A 14,809-nucleotide genomic window follows, 5' to 3' on the forward strand; every position below is an offset into this window, starting at 1 on the left:
AACCGGAACTGCACCCTACATCGTGGCACTTCCAGCCATTATGAAAAAAAGCACATAGAACACATAGACTAGTGCACTCCCATGGAACACTATGGAACCTCGTGCACCACTGAGGGATTACACACATATAAGACACATGGGAATAGAAAAATATGTATCGTACTCTGATTTAATGTTGAAAATCACATTCTATTGTCTAAATAAGTGTTTTTTATTATCATTATGGTATTGGGATCGTATCAAGTCTGTTCCTTGGTAGTGAGATAGAGTTTGGAATGTTAGTATGGTCACATGTCCAGGTGGTAGAGCACTTGTCTAATAACCAGGAGGTCTGTGGTTGAATCCCCGTCAGTTTCTCATCACAAGCAGTAGTCATGGTACTATTGAGCAGATCAGCCTAAATGAAAGATTGTGGTGTGTGTTTTTAGAGTGAGTGTGGTGTAGCAGGCCTCACCTCCTCCTGCTGTGTGGAGGTGGCTCTGGCCTTTAGCTGTCTCCATGGAGCGCTAAGACTTCTGGGAAACATCCAGGTTGTACAGGAGAGTGAGAGGGCATCAGAACTAATTATTACAGCAGTTTTTTTTACAGTAAATTCTAAATGAAAAATGGAGTTTTAGCTTTTTGCTTTCAGAGTTTTAGCTTTTTGCCAGTTCTGTTTTGTATTTATAGACCAAACAGGAACAGAAACAAGTTAACATTTTAAAAGTGCACTTTGTGACTTTTCTGTAATTTTTACGTCTCCATGGAGAAGTTATTACTTTGCCTGGAATGTTCCACAGTATTGCATTCTCCTTATCTATTGTGGATTTGTTACACCACAGTTTTTTGTTGCTCAAAAACTTCTTGAAAAACCTGTGTTTTTGCTATGAGTGGAGTCGCCTCTCTACTGATCTGACCTGTAAGTTGGGCTGGTAGCAGCATCTTCTTGTGTCAGTGGATTGGTTTAATGCCATACTGTGGAACATTGTAGGCAAAGCAAGCAAGAGACAAGCAGATGGTGGGAAAGTTACATAGTGAACCTTTAAAAAAACATCAGATGTGAACTTCATGGATTTGAATCTGTGGATCTTTTGTTCATTCGTTTTCCAAAATAAAACCAAAAATAAGAAAACAAAAAAACAACTATTTTCTTAATTATTTATCTCCAAAACCAAAATGAAAAAAAAAAAAAAAAACGGATAACAATTTGTTTTTTCAGTTTTTGCTTTTGTGTTTAAATGAAAAATGGAAAAAAAAAAAAGAAGGACAATGGTTGTTTCCTGTTTCGATGACTTAAACTGCGATGCCGGACTGAACCAGGACTGAACCAGAAAGTCTTGGTCTCAGTCCTGGTCTCAGTCCTGGTCTGAGTCCCTGTCTGGTTCCGGTCTGGTCCTGGTCTCAGTCCTGATCACCCAACAGTCTATACGGCACACCTCCAGGCCCGTCCTGACACTCAGTCCTGTTTTAGTTTTGTTTTAGTCCTAGTTTAGTCCTGGTGTAATCCTGTTTTAGTCCTGTTTTAGTCCTAGTTTAGTCCTGGTGAAATCCTGTTTTAGTCCTGGTGTAGTCCTGGTGTAGTCCTGTTTTAGTCCTGGTGTAGTCCTGGTGTAGTCCTGGTGTAGTCCTGGTTCAGTCCTGGTTCAGTCCTGGTTTAGTCCTGGCAAGTTAGGCATCGCAGTTTAAGTCACAGAAATAATGAAGAAAATTTTTTTTTTTTCTTCGTTTATTTTCTTGTTTTTGGTTTTATTTAGAAAAATGAATGAACAGATGATAGTATTGAAACTAGATCCCCATTTTTCACAGGTATCGATACTATAAAAGTCCCATTGACAGGACAGAGCAGAACCTTTCCTGAATGTTGCGCTGTATGAGAACAAGTAGAAGAGCACATAGACTAGTACACACATGGACACTATGAACCTACATGTTCTGCTAATTGCTTCTTTTTGCGGTTGTTTATTTTGCTCTCAGTCGCTTGTTTCTGTCTGAAAATGTGGCAGCTCCGGAGGTGGAGGTAACATGAGCCCTGTGGATGTATGTGGTCCTGTTCACGTGTGTATGAATCAGCACTGGATTCTTTGATGGTGACTCTAGTGTTTTCAGTGCAATAGAAACACACGCTGCCACCTGCTTCTCCCAAACCCGTCATTATCGCAGCATTACTTTATGAGAGTGTACTCTGCTGTTCGGAGAGTAAAGACATGGCTAAATATGAAGACATTCAGATTGTAAATATTATTGTGCTGCAAAACATTCACAAAAACAAAATGCAAATTAGACTCTTTGGAGCTTCTTACCATGTTATCCCTCATCAAAAACATACCTGAAGTGGCTTTATATGTCATCTGTGCATGTTTGAGTAATTTAGCGATCTCTCCTGGGCCCTATTCGAACTCTCCTGACAGCAGTGTTGGGGAGTAACGGATTACATGTACTGGAGTTACGTAATCAGAGTACAAATTATGAGTAACTGTATTTGGTTACAGTTACTGTTTCAGTGAGTGGTAATTGGATTACAGTTACTTTGTTGAAATAAATGGATTACACGGCGGTCTTTTCCTGTTTTTTACATTTTGGGCTATATCCCCTTTTCTTTGTTTTTTTCCGTAATTCTACTCATTGCCGGACACAAAACCAGGTCTAAACCAGGTCTAAACCAGGTCTAAACCAGGTCTAAAACCAGGTCTAAACCAGACCTAAAACCAGGTCTAAACCAGGATTAAACCAGGTCTAAACCAGGTCTAAACCAGGACTAAACCAGGTCTAAACCAGGTCTAAACCAGGTCTAAACCAGGTCTAAACCAGACCTAAAACCAGGTCTAAACCAGGATTAAACCAGGTCTAAACCAGGTCTAAACCAGGACTAAAACCAGGTCTAAACCAGGTCTAAACCAGGTCTAAAACCAGGTCTAAAACCAGGTCTAAAACCAGGTCTAAAACCAGGACTAAATCATGCTGTGTGGACGTGTCTCCTCGTCTTCTATCAATAATATTTTTAATTTGGTTCAGTAAAGCCTGGGCTTTTTATTTTCTTTTAGCAGACAAAACATCTTATGTGAAGATTTCCTCATCGTTGCTTCTCTACAGCAAACCAAGTAATCTAAAGTATTCAGATTACATTACTCACCTCAAGTAAATTAATGGATTACGTTACAAACTACATTTTGGGGTATGTAATCTGTAATCTGTAGGGGAATACATTTTAAAAGTCACCTTCCCAACACTGCCTGACAGTTCGCTGTAAGATTCACACAAGTCTGCATCACCCACGCTCCTACACGACAATGTTCCTTAAATATCCAACAACATAATAACAGCCCGTACTGTATACGTGTAATGAGGTTTGGTGCAGTTTTTAAAGTTGGATTTAGATTTAGATTTATTTATTGTCATTGTACGAAATACAACGAAACTTCGACAGAGCAGATCTGTAGCAGCAAAAATGAACAAGCATAGACACATCCTCACATCCATACCAATTTAAAAAACAAACAAAACAAAAAAAAAAAAACATTTAATAAATAAAATAAATAGATTATTGCATTGAGTCCCTTCAGGCCTTTTATCTGCGCCTGTGCCCCTGGAGCACGTCCTCTGCTCGTGGGTAGAAGCTGTTGTGCAGCCTGTTTGTGCATGTGAGGGGAGTTTGAAGTCTTCCTGAGGGGAAAGTGTGAAAGAGGCAGTTCCCGGGGTGTGCAAAATGTTGGAGGCCCGTGTGTGGAGACGTGAAGAGTAGATGGTGGCCAGGTTCGGGAGTGAGGAGCCCACCACCTTTTCAGCTGTTCTCACCACTCGCTGCAGGTCCTTCTTTTCAGCCACTCTACAGGCTCCGTACCATGATGTGCAGCAGTACGTCAGAACGCTTTCGATGGTGCACCGGGAAAAGTTGGTTAGCAGCTTCTGGGAGAGCCTGTTCTGGCGAAGTGTTCGTAGAAAAAAACAGTCTCTGCTGGGCACGCTTTATAATGCTGGCACGTGGCACGCTGGCTGGATTATATAACCTACTTGTATGTAATGTTCCACAATAGAGGTGTGCAAAAATATCGGAATATCGATATATCGTATCGTTTAATGTGACGATACAGTATTGATATCGTGGGCTACTGTATCGATATATCAGCAAGAGTATTTTTATGTGTGTTTTACTAAATTATTTTGTTACAGTGCTACAGTTTTGTGTGGAGTGAAAGGAAACTCATTTATGCAACACATTTGATATTTTCACTGTTTTTGATGATTAAAATGTTTGTGTTTCATATGAACTTTGCACAAGAAGTGGTTTAACAAAGACTTTAGTATCACAGCCATGATTTAGTCTTTATTTTTTGTTGAACCGTATCGAATCGATTTGAAATATATCATATCAAATCGAAAGTGCACTGTATCGAGATATGTATCGTATCGTGGCCTGTGTATCGAGTTATGTATCGTATCGGCAACTTCTTAATGATACCCAGCCCTATTCCACAATATGGTGTTAATAACTTATCTACATTTGTTTTATCACAAATGTTTCTATTAGTGTTGTCACGATACGAACATTTAAAACTCTTATTTCAATAATAAGGAATAAACTTGATACCAGTAACTTGAAATAAATGACATGAATGAAATGGAGCTGCACAGTGTTGGAAAATATTGTGATAAGGCTGTTTACTTACCTGGCAAATCCAGAATGACAGAGTGATATCACCACTCACTGAGCATTCAATCAGAATTTTTTATTTCACCAACACATGGAGAAACAAAGGAGCTCATTGGTCACCATGAAAAAAAGGAAGTTTTACTACTACTACCCCTACTAGTAGGGGTAGTAGTAGTAGTAGTAGTTTATTCAGTCATTTTGCAGCACTACAAAACAAAACAAAACATAGACTACAGTCCCATAGATCATGACCGAAAGGGTTTAGTCTGAAGTAAAAACTACGCCTAACCCTATTAAACAATGACAGAATTCCAAGAAAAAAAAAAAAAAAAAAAACAGTGTATGAACAGCAAGTTAACATATACAATTTCAGTCATGACTTCCTGTAAATATAAGAGACAAATCATTTACCATCATTTACAAACAAAATCAAATTTCTCTCTCTCCCCTCAGATAAACAGAGTTTAGTGTTGTGCTCAATGATTCAGCAGAAATCCCTGATGTTTTTCTGACCCTGTTATAGTTTTTTCCTTTACCATGTGTGTTCCTGATTGGCCAATCCAACTATCAGTCATACCCATCTGAAAATACAGAGAGTCACTGGTGTACAGAGTCACAACTTCATAAAGTATTAAAGAAGTGTGTATTCTGAAGTTGTTCGTACTGTTATCAGTATTATTTGAATATTTGAATATACTTTTTACATCATTTCAGTTATATTGAAACAAAAAATGACATGAATCGGTGTGTCGCTTTTCAAAATAAAAATAAAAAAGTTGTTCATTATTTGTTTCCAAAACCAAAATGAAAAAACGGATAATGATCCTTTTTTTTTTCCTTCAGTTTTTGTGTTTCAGTGAATAATGGAAAAAAATGGATAATGGCCGTTTTCTGTTTCCATGACTTAAACTGTGATGCCACACTGAACCAGGACTGAACCAAGACTGAACCAAGACTGAACCAAGACTGAACCAGGACTGAACCAGGACTGAACCAGGACTGAACCAGGACTGAACCAGGACTGAACCAAGACTGAACCAGGACTGAACCAGGACTGAACCACGCCCACGTAGACTGTCTGGGGGTGATCAGGACTGATACCGGGACCAGACCAGTAATGAGACCAGGAGTGAGACCAAGACTGAGACCGGTTTAGTCCTGGTTTAGTTCTAGTTTAGTCCTGGTTTAGTCCTGGTTTAGACCTGGTTTAGTCCTGGTTCAGTTCTGGTTTCGACCTGGTTTAGGCCTGATTTAATTCTGTTTTAGTCCTGGTTCAGTCCTGTTTTAGTCTTGTTTTAGTCCTGTTTTAGTCCTGGCTCATTCCTGGTTCAGTCCTGGTTCAGTCCTGGTTTAGACCTGGTTTAGTCCTGGTTCAGTTCTGGTTTTGACCTGGTTTAGGCCTGATTTACTCCTGTTTTAGTCCTCGTTCAGTCCTGGTTTAGACCTGGTTCAGTCCTGGTTCAGTCCGTTATCCATTTTTTTCTGTTATTCATTTAAACACAAAATCGAAAACTGAAAAAAAAAAAACAATCATTATCAGTTTTTCAATTTGGTTTTGGAGACAAATAATGATTTTGTTGTTGTTGTTGTTTTCTTATTTTTGGTTTTATTTTGAAAAATGAATGAACAAATGATACACGGATTGACATGTCATAATTTACTAGACAACACCTAAACTAAACAGGCTAAACATGGACTTAATGAGGGGGAAAAAAAGATTGAAAGTTGTGATTTAAAAAAACAGATGGATATGAAGAGTCTTGGTAGTTTTGTTAAGTAGTAATCAGACAGTTTGTGTGTCATCTTCAAATCTCTTCTCCATAATCCTGACTCTTGTCTCTGCTCCTCAGGATTCGTACCACTCCCATCGACCAAAGGAAAAACTTCACTCCGAGAGCAACAACAACGAAAACTCAGTCCCCAAAGACTTCGACAGCGTGGACAGCAACAGCAACCTGGGCCCACGCTCGCCGCTGAAAATCAAACCAGACAAGGTGCAAAGCATGCTGGGAAAATCCAACAACGAAGTCCTGAAGTACCCAGTGGTCCAGCCTAAAGGAGGACATGACAAAATCCACGTCAAGAAACCTCCCAAACCGACCACTCCGGCTGCAAATGTGTCCTCTAATGTTTTGGTGAAGGGGGCGAAGGAGGAGGGGACCGGATCCAAGACGGCGTCCAGCGTGGGGCAGCTGGGAGGTGCGGGGGGTAAGAAGGAGCCACAGTGTGAGATCAGCGGGAAAGAGGCGATTTCCGCGCTGTCTCGAGCTCGAAGTAAAGAGTGCAGGCAGCAGATCGTGGAGGTGTACTGCAAACACAAGCAGAGGGCGCTAATGCCAGAGAGAGTGCCACGGTACTGCCCCGTCGACGGTAAGAAAACGAGTTTTGATTAGATTTCTATATTGTGCAAAATGTATTCTTTTGAGCTTTACACCATGTTATAATGTTGGTACTCATCTAAAACAGACCTGTAGTTGGGTTTTGTTTCCTTCACACATGTTGGAGTAATTCTGGTTTATTAGACTGTCCACATCTCCTTAAGATCAAAGTGCTCTGCTCCACTTTGTGATGTCAGGTAGTGGTAGATTTAAGTTAACAGCTGCCTTTTACCTTTTGTTCAGTATGAAAGGATGAGAGCCTCGCACATCAATTACTAGAGATGGGTGCATTGGCGGAGAGGGAGCAGCCCAAGAACATATAGAAAAATCCCGCACACCGTTTTACTTGCAAATTGTGAAATTTATTTGGACAAACCGTGCAACATTTTGGCACTAGGCCTGGCCTAAATTTCACAATTTGCAACCTTTTGTTCAGTAGAAACGGGCAATTCCAGGGCTGAAATAATCCAAATTTTTCTAGTATGCAGTAGGGGTGTAATGGTACACAAAAATCACAGTTCGGTACACACCTCAGTTTTGAGGTCACAGTTCGGTTAACCGTCTCAGGCTCAAATAAAATTTTAGTAACAGGAAAATATCTGATATTTGGGGAAAATGATCATATGGGGTAGAATATACAATCCTGACTTTTTTTGAGAGAGACCTTCACATCCAATGTGTTCTGGGATGTTGCAGATTTGCAGCATTGGTCCGGTGTGGTAAATTAACACTGAAGACTGAAAATGATATGAACGCTAACTTTATGTGTAAACCCCTTTTCATAACAATGAAAACAAAAGCACAGTGTAACAGCTTTACAGTGGCAGAACAACATCACTTTTTCGTGTGGTTCTCCAAGAAACTGTTTTTATCCTTTGTAAACAACAAAAGTACTTTGCACTTCTGGCAGGCCATTTGTATGTAACCATTCTTGCACAGTCTGCATCATCCACGTTTATCAGCATGGATGGGAAAAAAGGCTTCTGAGTAAAAAAAAGCTAATAAAATATGGATTTGGAGTAAGTAGGTAATTGGCATTTAGCTGTTGCAAATCTGCAACGCCTGCCTGGAGAGGGTTAATTTTCGGTACATTTGCTTGTTGTTTATTTGTGTTTTTATTAAACCAACAATTAGTTTTAACATTATACAAACAAGAAAATGAAATAAATGCAAAGTGCTGCTTGATAATATTAATAAGTTAAATAAAATATTCTCAAATAAGCAACAAATGTATGAAATATTATAAAAAATGTATTCTTTATAAACAGTAAACAAAACTTTTCAAAAAGTAAAGTGCAGCACTAACAGTTCCATCATGAAGTTTTACTCAATTTTCAGATTTTTGGACAGAAAAAACAACTTGTCCACATTGTCTGCAGTAAGTGCAGAGGTGCTGGCAGTTACAACGTCCCCCAGCGGGTGAAAATACACTTTTGATGGGACAGAGGTTGCAGGTATGAGCTGTGCTGGCGAAAGACAGAGGTGCGGACTGAGGTGCGACGACTATAGTTTTGCGAGGATTCACATTGTTCGGAGTATGTAGTCAAGGCGGGGGGCAATTGTTGTTAAGGTGGCTGGCCTAACTATAAAACTATGAATCTAAACACACAAATTGCGCAACTTCACTCATGCACAGCCACACACCGAACTGAACAGCTTCCACAGATGAATGCTGTTGTTGTGTCCTTGGGCAAGACACTTAGCCCACCTCGCCCCCAGTGTCTGCGTACACTGGTGTATGAATGTGTGTGTGAATGAGTGAATGCTCTCTCGTTGTAAAGTGCTTTGAGGAGGAGCTCTATATAAAAATATGACCATTTACTGTATTTTTAGTGTTCACCTACAAACCCCAGCTCTGACCATGTTGTGTCCTTGAGCAAGACACTTCATCCACTGTATTCCACATGGTATGAATGTGGTGGATGTGGAGAGGCTAGAAGCGCAGATAGGCAGCCGCACTGAGGTTTCACTCTTAAGACAATGGTTAAATGACAGTAAAATTACCCACAAAAGTGCAGAATTACCAGAAGTTTAAACACAGCAACCATCAGCCTACAGGGAGATTATTTTAGACACAGTGGCCCATTCATAAACTAGTGTTGGTTAAATGCTTTTATTGAAAAACTATAGTGATTTGGGCTCCGAGTTGAAGCTGCTATTTTTAAGCCTGTAATTTGTGGTCTGAGTTCTGTGATATTTTCTGTGTCGTTAATGTAAAAGAAGGAGTCGGGTCTCTCATGTGAACTGGTCCAACCATAGAAACAAATGAAAGGCTTAAGAGGCATCGTACACTCATCTTTATGAAAGGGCTTTGACTGCTCTCTGACTCTCTGAGAGTCAAACTCACCAACTGTTTATAATGGGTACCTTGCTTGTTCTGCCTGTATTTTTAGTGGTTCTTCTGCTATTCATTTCAAGTGGCCAAAATTACCACAAGTATAGGGTGAACTAGTTTTTTTAAGGCTAAATTAATACAGGTATTAAAGGCGGTGTACTTTAAGAGGGGGTATTATGCAGAGTCATCTTTTTGGAGCTTTCTGCCATGTTATAATAATGTTATTCCCTCATCCAAAAAGCCTGGAGAGGTTTTAGATGTCATCCAGGCGTGTTTCAGTCATCTTACGATCTTTCCCAGGCCCTGTTTGATCCCTCCTAATGATTAGCTGTAAGATTCTGTACAAGGCTCCGCCCACAAGCCTACGTCACCCATGCTCCCACACAACCATAGCCACACTGGCTTCTAAAAGCCTGATCCCATCTCAGAAGCTCAGCAGGGCTGGGTCTGGTTAGTACTTGGATGGGAGACACTGGGACAGTCAGGTGCCACAGTGAGGCGCCAGTCACAATAACTGTTGTTGTGTCCTTAAGAAAGACACTTCACCCACATTGCCTAGTATGAAAGTGGTGCGTGAGTGATGGTGGTGGTCGGAGGGACCGATGGCGCTGATTGGCATGGCAGCCGCGCTTCTGTCAGTCTGCCCCAGAGCAGCTGTGGCTACAATAAGTAGCTCACCGCCACAATGAATGAGTGAATGAATAATGCTGAATAATGCTCAGTAAAGTGTCTTTGTGACATATGTCTGTGAAAAGCGTTATAGAAATAAAGACTTACTTACTTTTACTTACTTACTTACAACAGTTTTCATAAAAACACACAAAAACATACAAAAAATGTATACAACAACTTCACAAACCTGATGGGATGTGCAATAGTGGAGCTTGGGGGAGCAAAGGGACGGGGTACTCAGAGCACCGAGACTGTATATATTTATAAATGGACATATCCCACTAGCAGCTGCAAGCGAGCATGGGTGCGCTTCAGTCTTCATCGACTCTGGCTCCAATTCACTTCCTACTGAAACGACATCACCCTTCTCTCTGTAACATTTGCGGTCAGGCTCGTCATTTGGGTCTAAAAATGTTCGTATAAACCCGCTCTGCATGATCCTGTTTTTTTTTATTTCACTATTTTGTCTGTAAATCATGATATGAACATTAGTAACATATGAAATTAGCTCTGGACTTGAGTGCTATGGGTCCTCTCCTTTGTTCAGTCTATGCTCTTCTCTCTTCTCTCCAATTTATGTCTCTCTTTTTTAATTTTAATCTTCATTATTATTTATGTTTTGATTTGTTTTTATTATGATTTTAATGTATTTCTTATTCTGTAAAGCACTTTGAATTACTTTGTGTACGAATTGTGCTATACAAATAAACTTGCCTTGCCTTGCCTTGCCTTGCCTCCATCTGGGACTTCTTCACTTTCTAGAATCTGAAAACCACCATCACCCTGATTGACAGTGAACCCAAAGACGTGACAGTGCACCGAGTTATTTGTGAAAAAGGCTGAGTAAGACTTGAGTCGCCATGGGAACCGCCCCAGGGCAGTTTGGGTAATGATATGATTACAGGAGCTCATGTACAGTATATGCACTTAGGGACATGCCACCCAGTCAGCCAGGAGGGAAGACCCGGTTTAGTCCTTACATGAGTCCTGTTTAGACCTGGTGTAGTTCTCTTTTGGAGCAGGTTTTGTAGCCATGATTTAGTCCTGCTTTAGTTTTGGCTTATTTCCGGTTTAGTCTTGATTTAGTCTTGGTTTAGTCTTGCTTTAGATCCGCTTTGATCTTTGCCTTAGATTTATGTATAGGTCTAGTCCTGACTTTGACCACAGTGTCCAGTGTCATTACGCCCGTGCTCCCGTCTGGACTCCTCTGATGACTCCTCATTATCCTTCACTCTGGACTTCCCTCCCATCCTCCTGTATCCTTGTCGTGTTGACTGAGATGGGGCAGGTCACATGTCTGCAGATGTTGGATAAATATAGCGGGAGAATGGACCTTGTCAGTAATTAAAATACAATTCTCTCTCCCTCTCTCCTCTTCTCATTCTCTCTCTGCAGGTAAAGTGAGTGTAAACGTGCACTGGGAGGAAGGTGCGTCAGATGCCCTCCCGTCATCTCCGGTCAGAATCGCCTTTGTTCTGGTGGTCCACGGCAGAGCGTCTCGACAGTTCCACAGACTCTTTAAGGCCATCTACCACACCTCCCACTACTACTACATCCACGTGGACCAGGTGAGCAGCAGGGGGCGCTCTCACTAACAAACCTTTCATTTACACTGATGGGTTTCACATGACATATATTACCTATATTAAAATTACGGTAGTTGGTTAGTTTTGGTCAGGGGTACAGTCTACGTGACCATTTGTGCTGGAATGTAATGCCTATGAGGCGTTTTCTGTTCCCAGCCTGATCGTCAGGGTGGAGTGATTTTAGAGCAGAAATGGCTGTGCCACTGTCCCTCGGACCAGAACCAGCCGTGCCTCATGTGCACAGAGCCAGTACAGATTGGGAAATTCAAATGAATATTGTTAAACATTGAGATTTTTATGTTAACATGGATAAATATCTCCTGACTCATTGAGCATTTACAGTGAGTCAGGACTTATCAGCAGTTCAAATATTTGTTTGTTAACCTTTATTTAACAAGGTTAAAGCCCCATTCACTTCAGTATCTCTTTTCCAAAGGCAGTTTGAGCCAAGGTGAACAGCTCATGTGATAAAACCTAAAGTTTGAAACACATTTACACTATAGTTAAAACAATCAACAATTTACACTATAGTTAAAACAATCTCTCTCTCTCTCTCTCTCTCTCTCTCTCTCTCTCTCTCCCCTCCCTTTCTCTCTCTCTCTTTCTCTCTCTCTCTTTCTCTCTTTCGCTCTCTCTCTTTTTCTCTTTCTCTCTCTCTCTCTCTCTCTCTTTTTCTCTCTCTTTTTCTCTTTCTGTCTCTCACTATGTTGCTCTCTCTCTCTGTCTCTCCTTTTCTCTCTCTGTCTCTCCCTCTCTCTCTCCCTTACACACTCTCTCTGTCTGTCTCTCTCTTTCCCTTTCTCCCTTGCACTCTCTCTCCACTTCCCTCTCCCCTTTCTCTCACTCTCCCTCACTCTCTCTCTCTCTCCCTCTCTCTCTCCCCCCCTCCCTCTGTCTCTCTCTCTCTCTGTCTCTCCCTCTGTCTCTCTCTCTCTGTCTTTCTCCCTCTCTCTCTCTCTCTCTCTCTCTGTCTCTCCCTCTGTCTCTCTCTCTCTCTGTCTTTCTCCCTCTTTCTCTCTCTCTCTCTCTCTCTCTCTGTCTCTCCCTCTGTCTCTCTCTCTCTGTCTTTCTCCCTCTTTCTCTCTCTCTCTCCCTCTGTCTCTCTCTCTCTGTCTTTCTCCCTCTCCCTCTCTCTCTCTCTCTCTCTCTCTCTCTCCCTCTGTCTCTCTCTCTGTCTCTTTCCCTCTGTCTCTCCCTCTGTCTCTCAGAGGTCAGACTTCCTGCACAGAGAGGTGTTGCTGTTGGCAGATAAATACCCAAACGTGCGGGTGACGCCGTGGCGGATGGCGACCATTTGGGGCGGGGCCAGTCTGCTCACCATGTACCTGCGCAGCATGGACGACCTGCTCAAGATGGCCGACTGGTCCTGGGACTTCTTCATCAACCTGAGCGCCGCAGACTATCCCATCAGGTGACTACAGACTCGGCTTTTAAACGCCCTGTACCATACACCGTATATACTCTACTATATACTCTACTATATAAACTAACCCTCCAGTCGCTGTGTTCCAAACAGGAAGTGAACACTGAGATCAATTTTGGTCTTAAAATGTTCATATTAACCCGTTCTATCCGTTTTATTTCACTATTTCTGTATTTTATCTGTAAATCAAGATATGAACTAAATCAGACGTCTTCAGTCCGTGTATCATTTGTTCATTTGTTTTTCAAAATAAAACCAAAAATAAGAAAATGAAGAAACAACAGTTTTCTTTATTATTTGTCTCCAAAACCAAAATGAAAAAACAGATAACGATTTGTTTTTTCAGTTTTCGATTTTGTGTTTAAATGAATAATGTAAAAAATGGATAACGGACATTTCCTGTTTATGTGACTTAAACTGCGCTTGTCTAACATTTTAGGTGATCATGTTAACAAAATACACTATTTCTAAAAACATTGATATGAGAAGTGTGTATGTATAGCTTGCACATGCTTACAACTTGCACTTACCTTATGTTTTGATGAAAGGACAAGACAGCAGTTTCCAGTTTTGCATCTGATACATGTATCTTGTATCACACAAAATCAAAAATTGAAAAAATGAATCTTTATCTGTTTTTTAAATTTTGGTTTTGGAAACAAATAATGAAGAAAATGACCATTAACTGTGACCTCGACAAGCTTCATTTGACTGAACACTGTGGTGATGTCACACTCACTCATTGTCTGTGATCTGTACCAGATGCTTTCCACATCGATTTGAGCAAGATAATTATTAATGTAAAAGTCCTTCCATCACGTCTTTGGGTGGAATAATGGCACCATGTTCTGGTTTCACTTCTTTTACGCTGACAGAGAAGACTTTGAACACTCTGCCAGTTTTTGTTTCATGTGAATCGGCCCAGTAATTACAGAGATAAGCAAATTCTACCATAGAATTCTGACCCGTCCTGACCATATACAGTCTACACACAGTGTTGGGGAGTAACAGATTACATGTACCGGAGTTATGTAATCAGAGTACAAATTATGAGTAACTGTATTCAGTTACAGTTACTGTTTCAGTGAGTGGTAATTGGATTACAGTTACTTTGTTGAAATAAATGGATTACACAGCGGTATTTTCCTGTTTTCACATTTTGGGCTATTCCATTTTTTTTCTTTTCTTTTTTTTTCTAAGTAATTCCACTCATCACCAGACACTAAACCAGGTCTAAACTAGGTTTAAACTAGGTCTAAACCAGGACTAAAGTAGGACTAAAACCAGATCTAAACCAGGACTAAAACCAGGACTAAACCAGGACTAAACTAGGACTAAACCAGGACTAAACCAGGACTAAAACTAGGTTTAAACTAGGTCTAAACCAGGACTAAAGTAGGACTAAAACCAGATCTAAACCAGGACTAAAACCAGGACTAAACTAGGACTAAACTAGGACTAAACTAGGACTAAACCAGGTCTAAACCAGGACTAAAACCAGGACTAAAACCAGGTCTAAACCAGGACTAAACCAGGACTAAAACCAGGTCTAAACGAAGTCTAAATCAGGACTAAAATCAGGTCTAAACCAGGACTAAACCAGGACTAAAACCAGGTCTAAACCAGGACTAAACCAGGTCTAAAACAGAATTTAACAGGACTAAACCAGGACTAAACAAGGTCTAAACCAGGACTAAACCAGAACTAAACCAGAACTAAACCAGGACTAAACCAGGACTAAACCAGGTCTAAACCAGGACTAACCCAGGTCTCAAACAGGATTTAACA

The 14,809-nt window shown here is 40.7% G+C and overlaps 1 protein-coding gene across 1 annotated transcript in view; it reads left to right on the forward strand.

Annotated features, from left to right (window-relative positions):
* Positions 1–14,809, forward strand: part of LOC110154460 (xylosyltransferase 1-like) — a 46,330-nt gene that overhangs the window by 13,094 nt on the left and 18,427 nt on the right. Inside the window, exons 2-4 of the mRNA XM_055152667.1 lie at positions 6,478–6,997; positions 11,408–11,580; positions 12,807–13,009. Of these exons, the coding sequence (XP_055008642.1) occupies positions 6,478–6,997; positions 11,408–11,580; positions 12,807–13,009 (896 nt within the window). The remainder of the gene's footprint in view (positions 1–6,477; positions 6,998–11,407; positions 11,581–12,806; positions 13,010–14,809) is intronic.

The sequence above is a fragment of the Boleophthalmus pectinirostris genome, unplaced genomic scaffold, assembly GCF_026225935.1.
Source record: "Boleophthalmus pectinirostris isolate CB_2022bp ecotype Guang Dong unplaced genomic scaffold, ASM2622593v1 HiC_scaffold_17, whole genome shotgun sequence".
Lineage (NCBI taxonomy): Eukaryota > Metazoa > Chordata > Actinopteri > Gobiiformes > Gobiidae > Boleophthalmus > Boleophthalmus pectinirostris.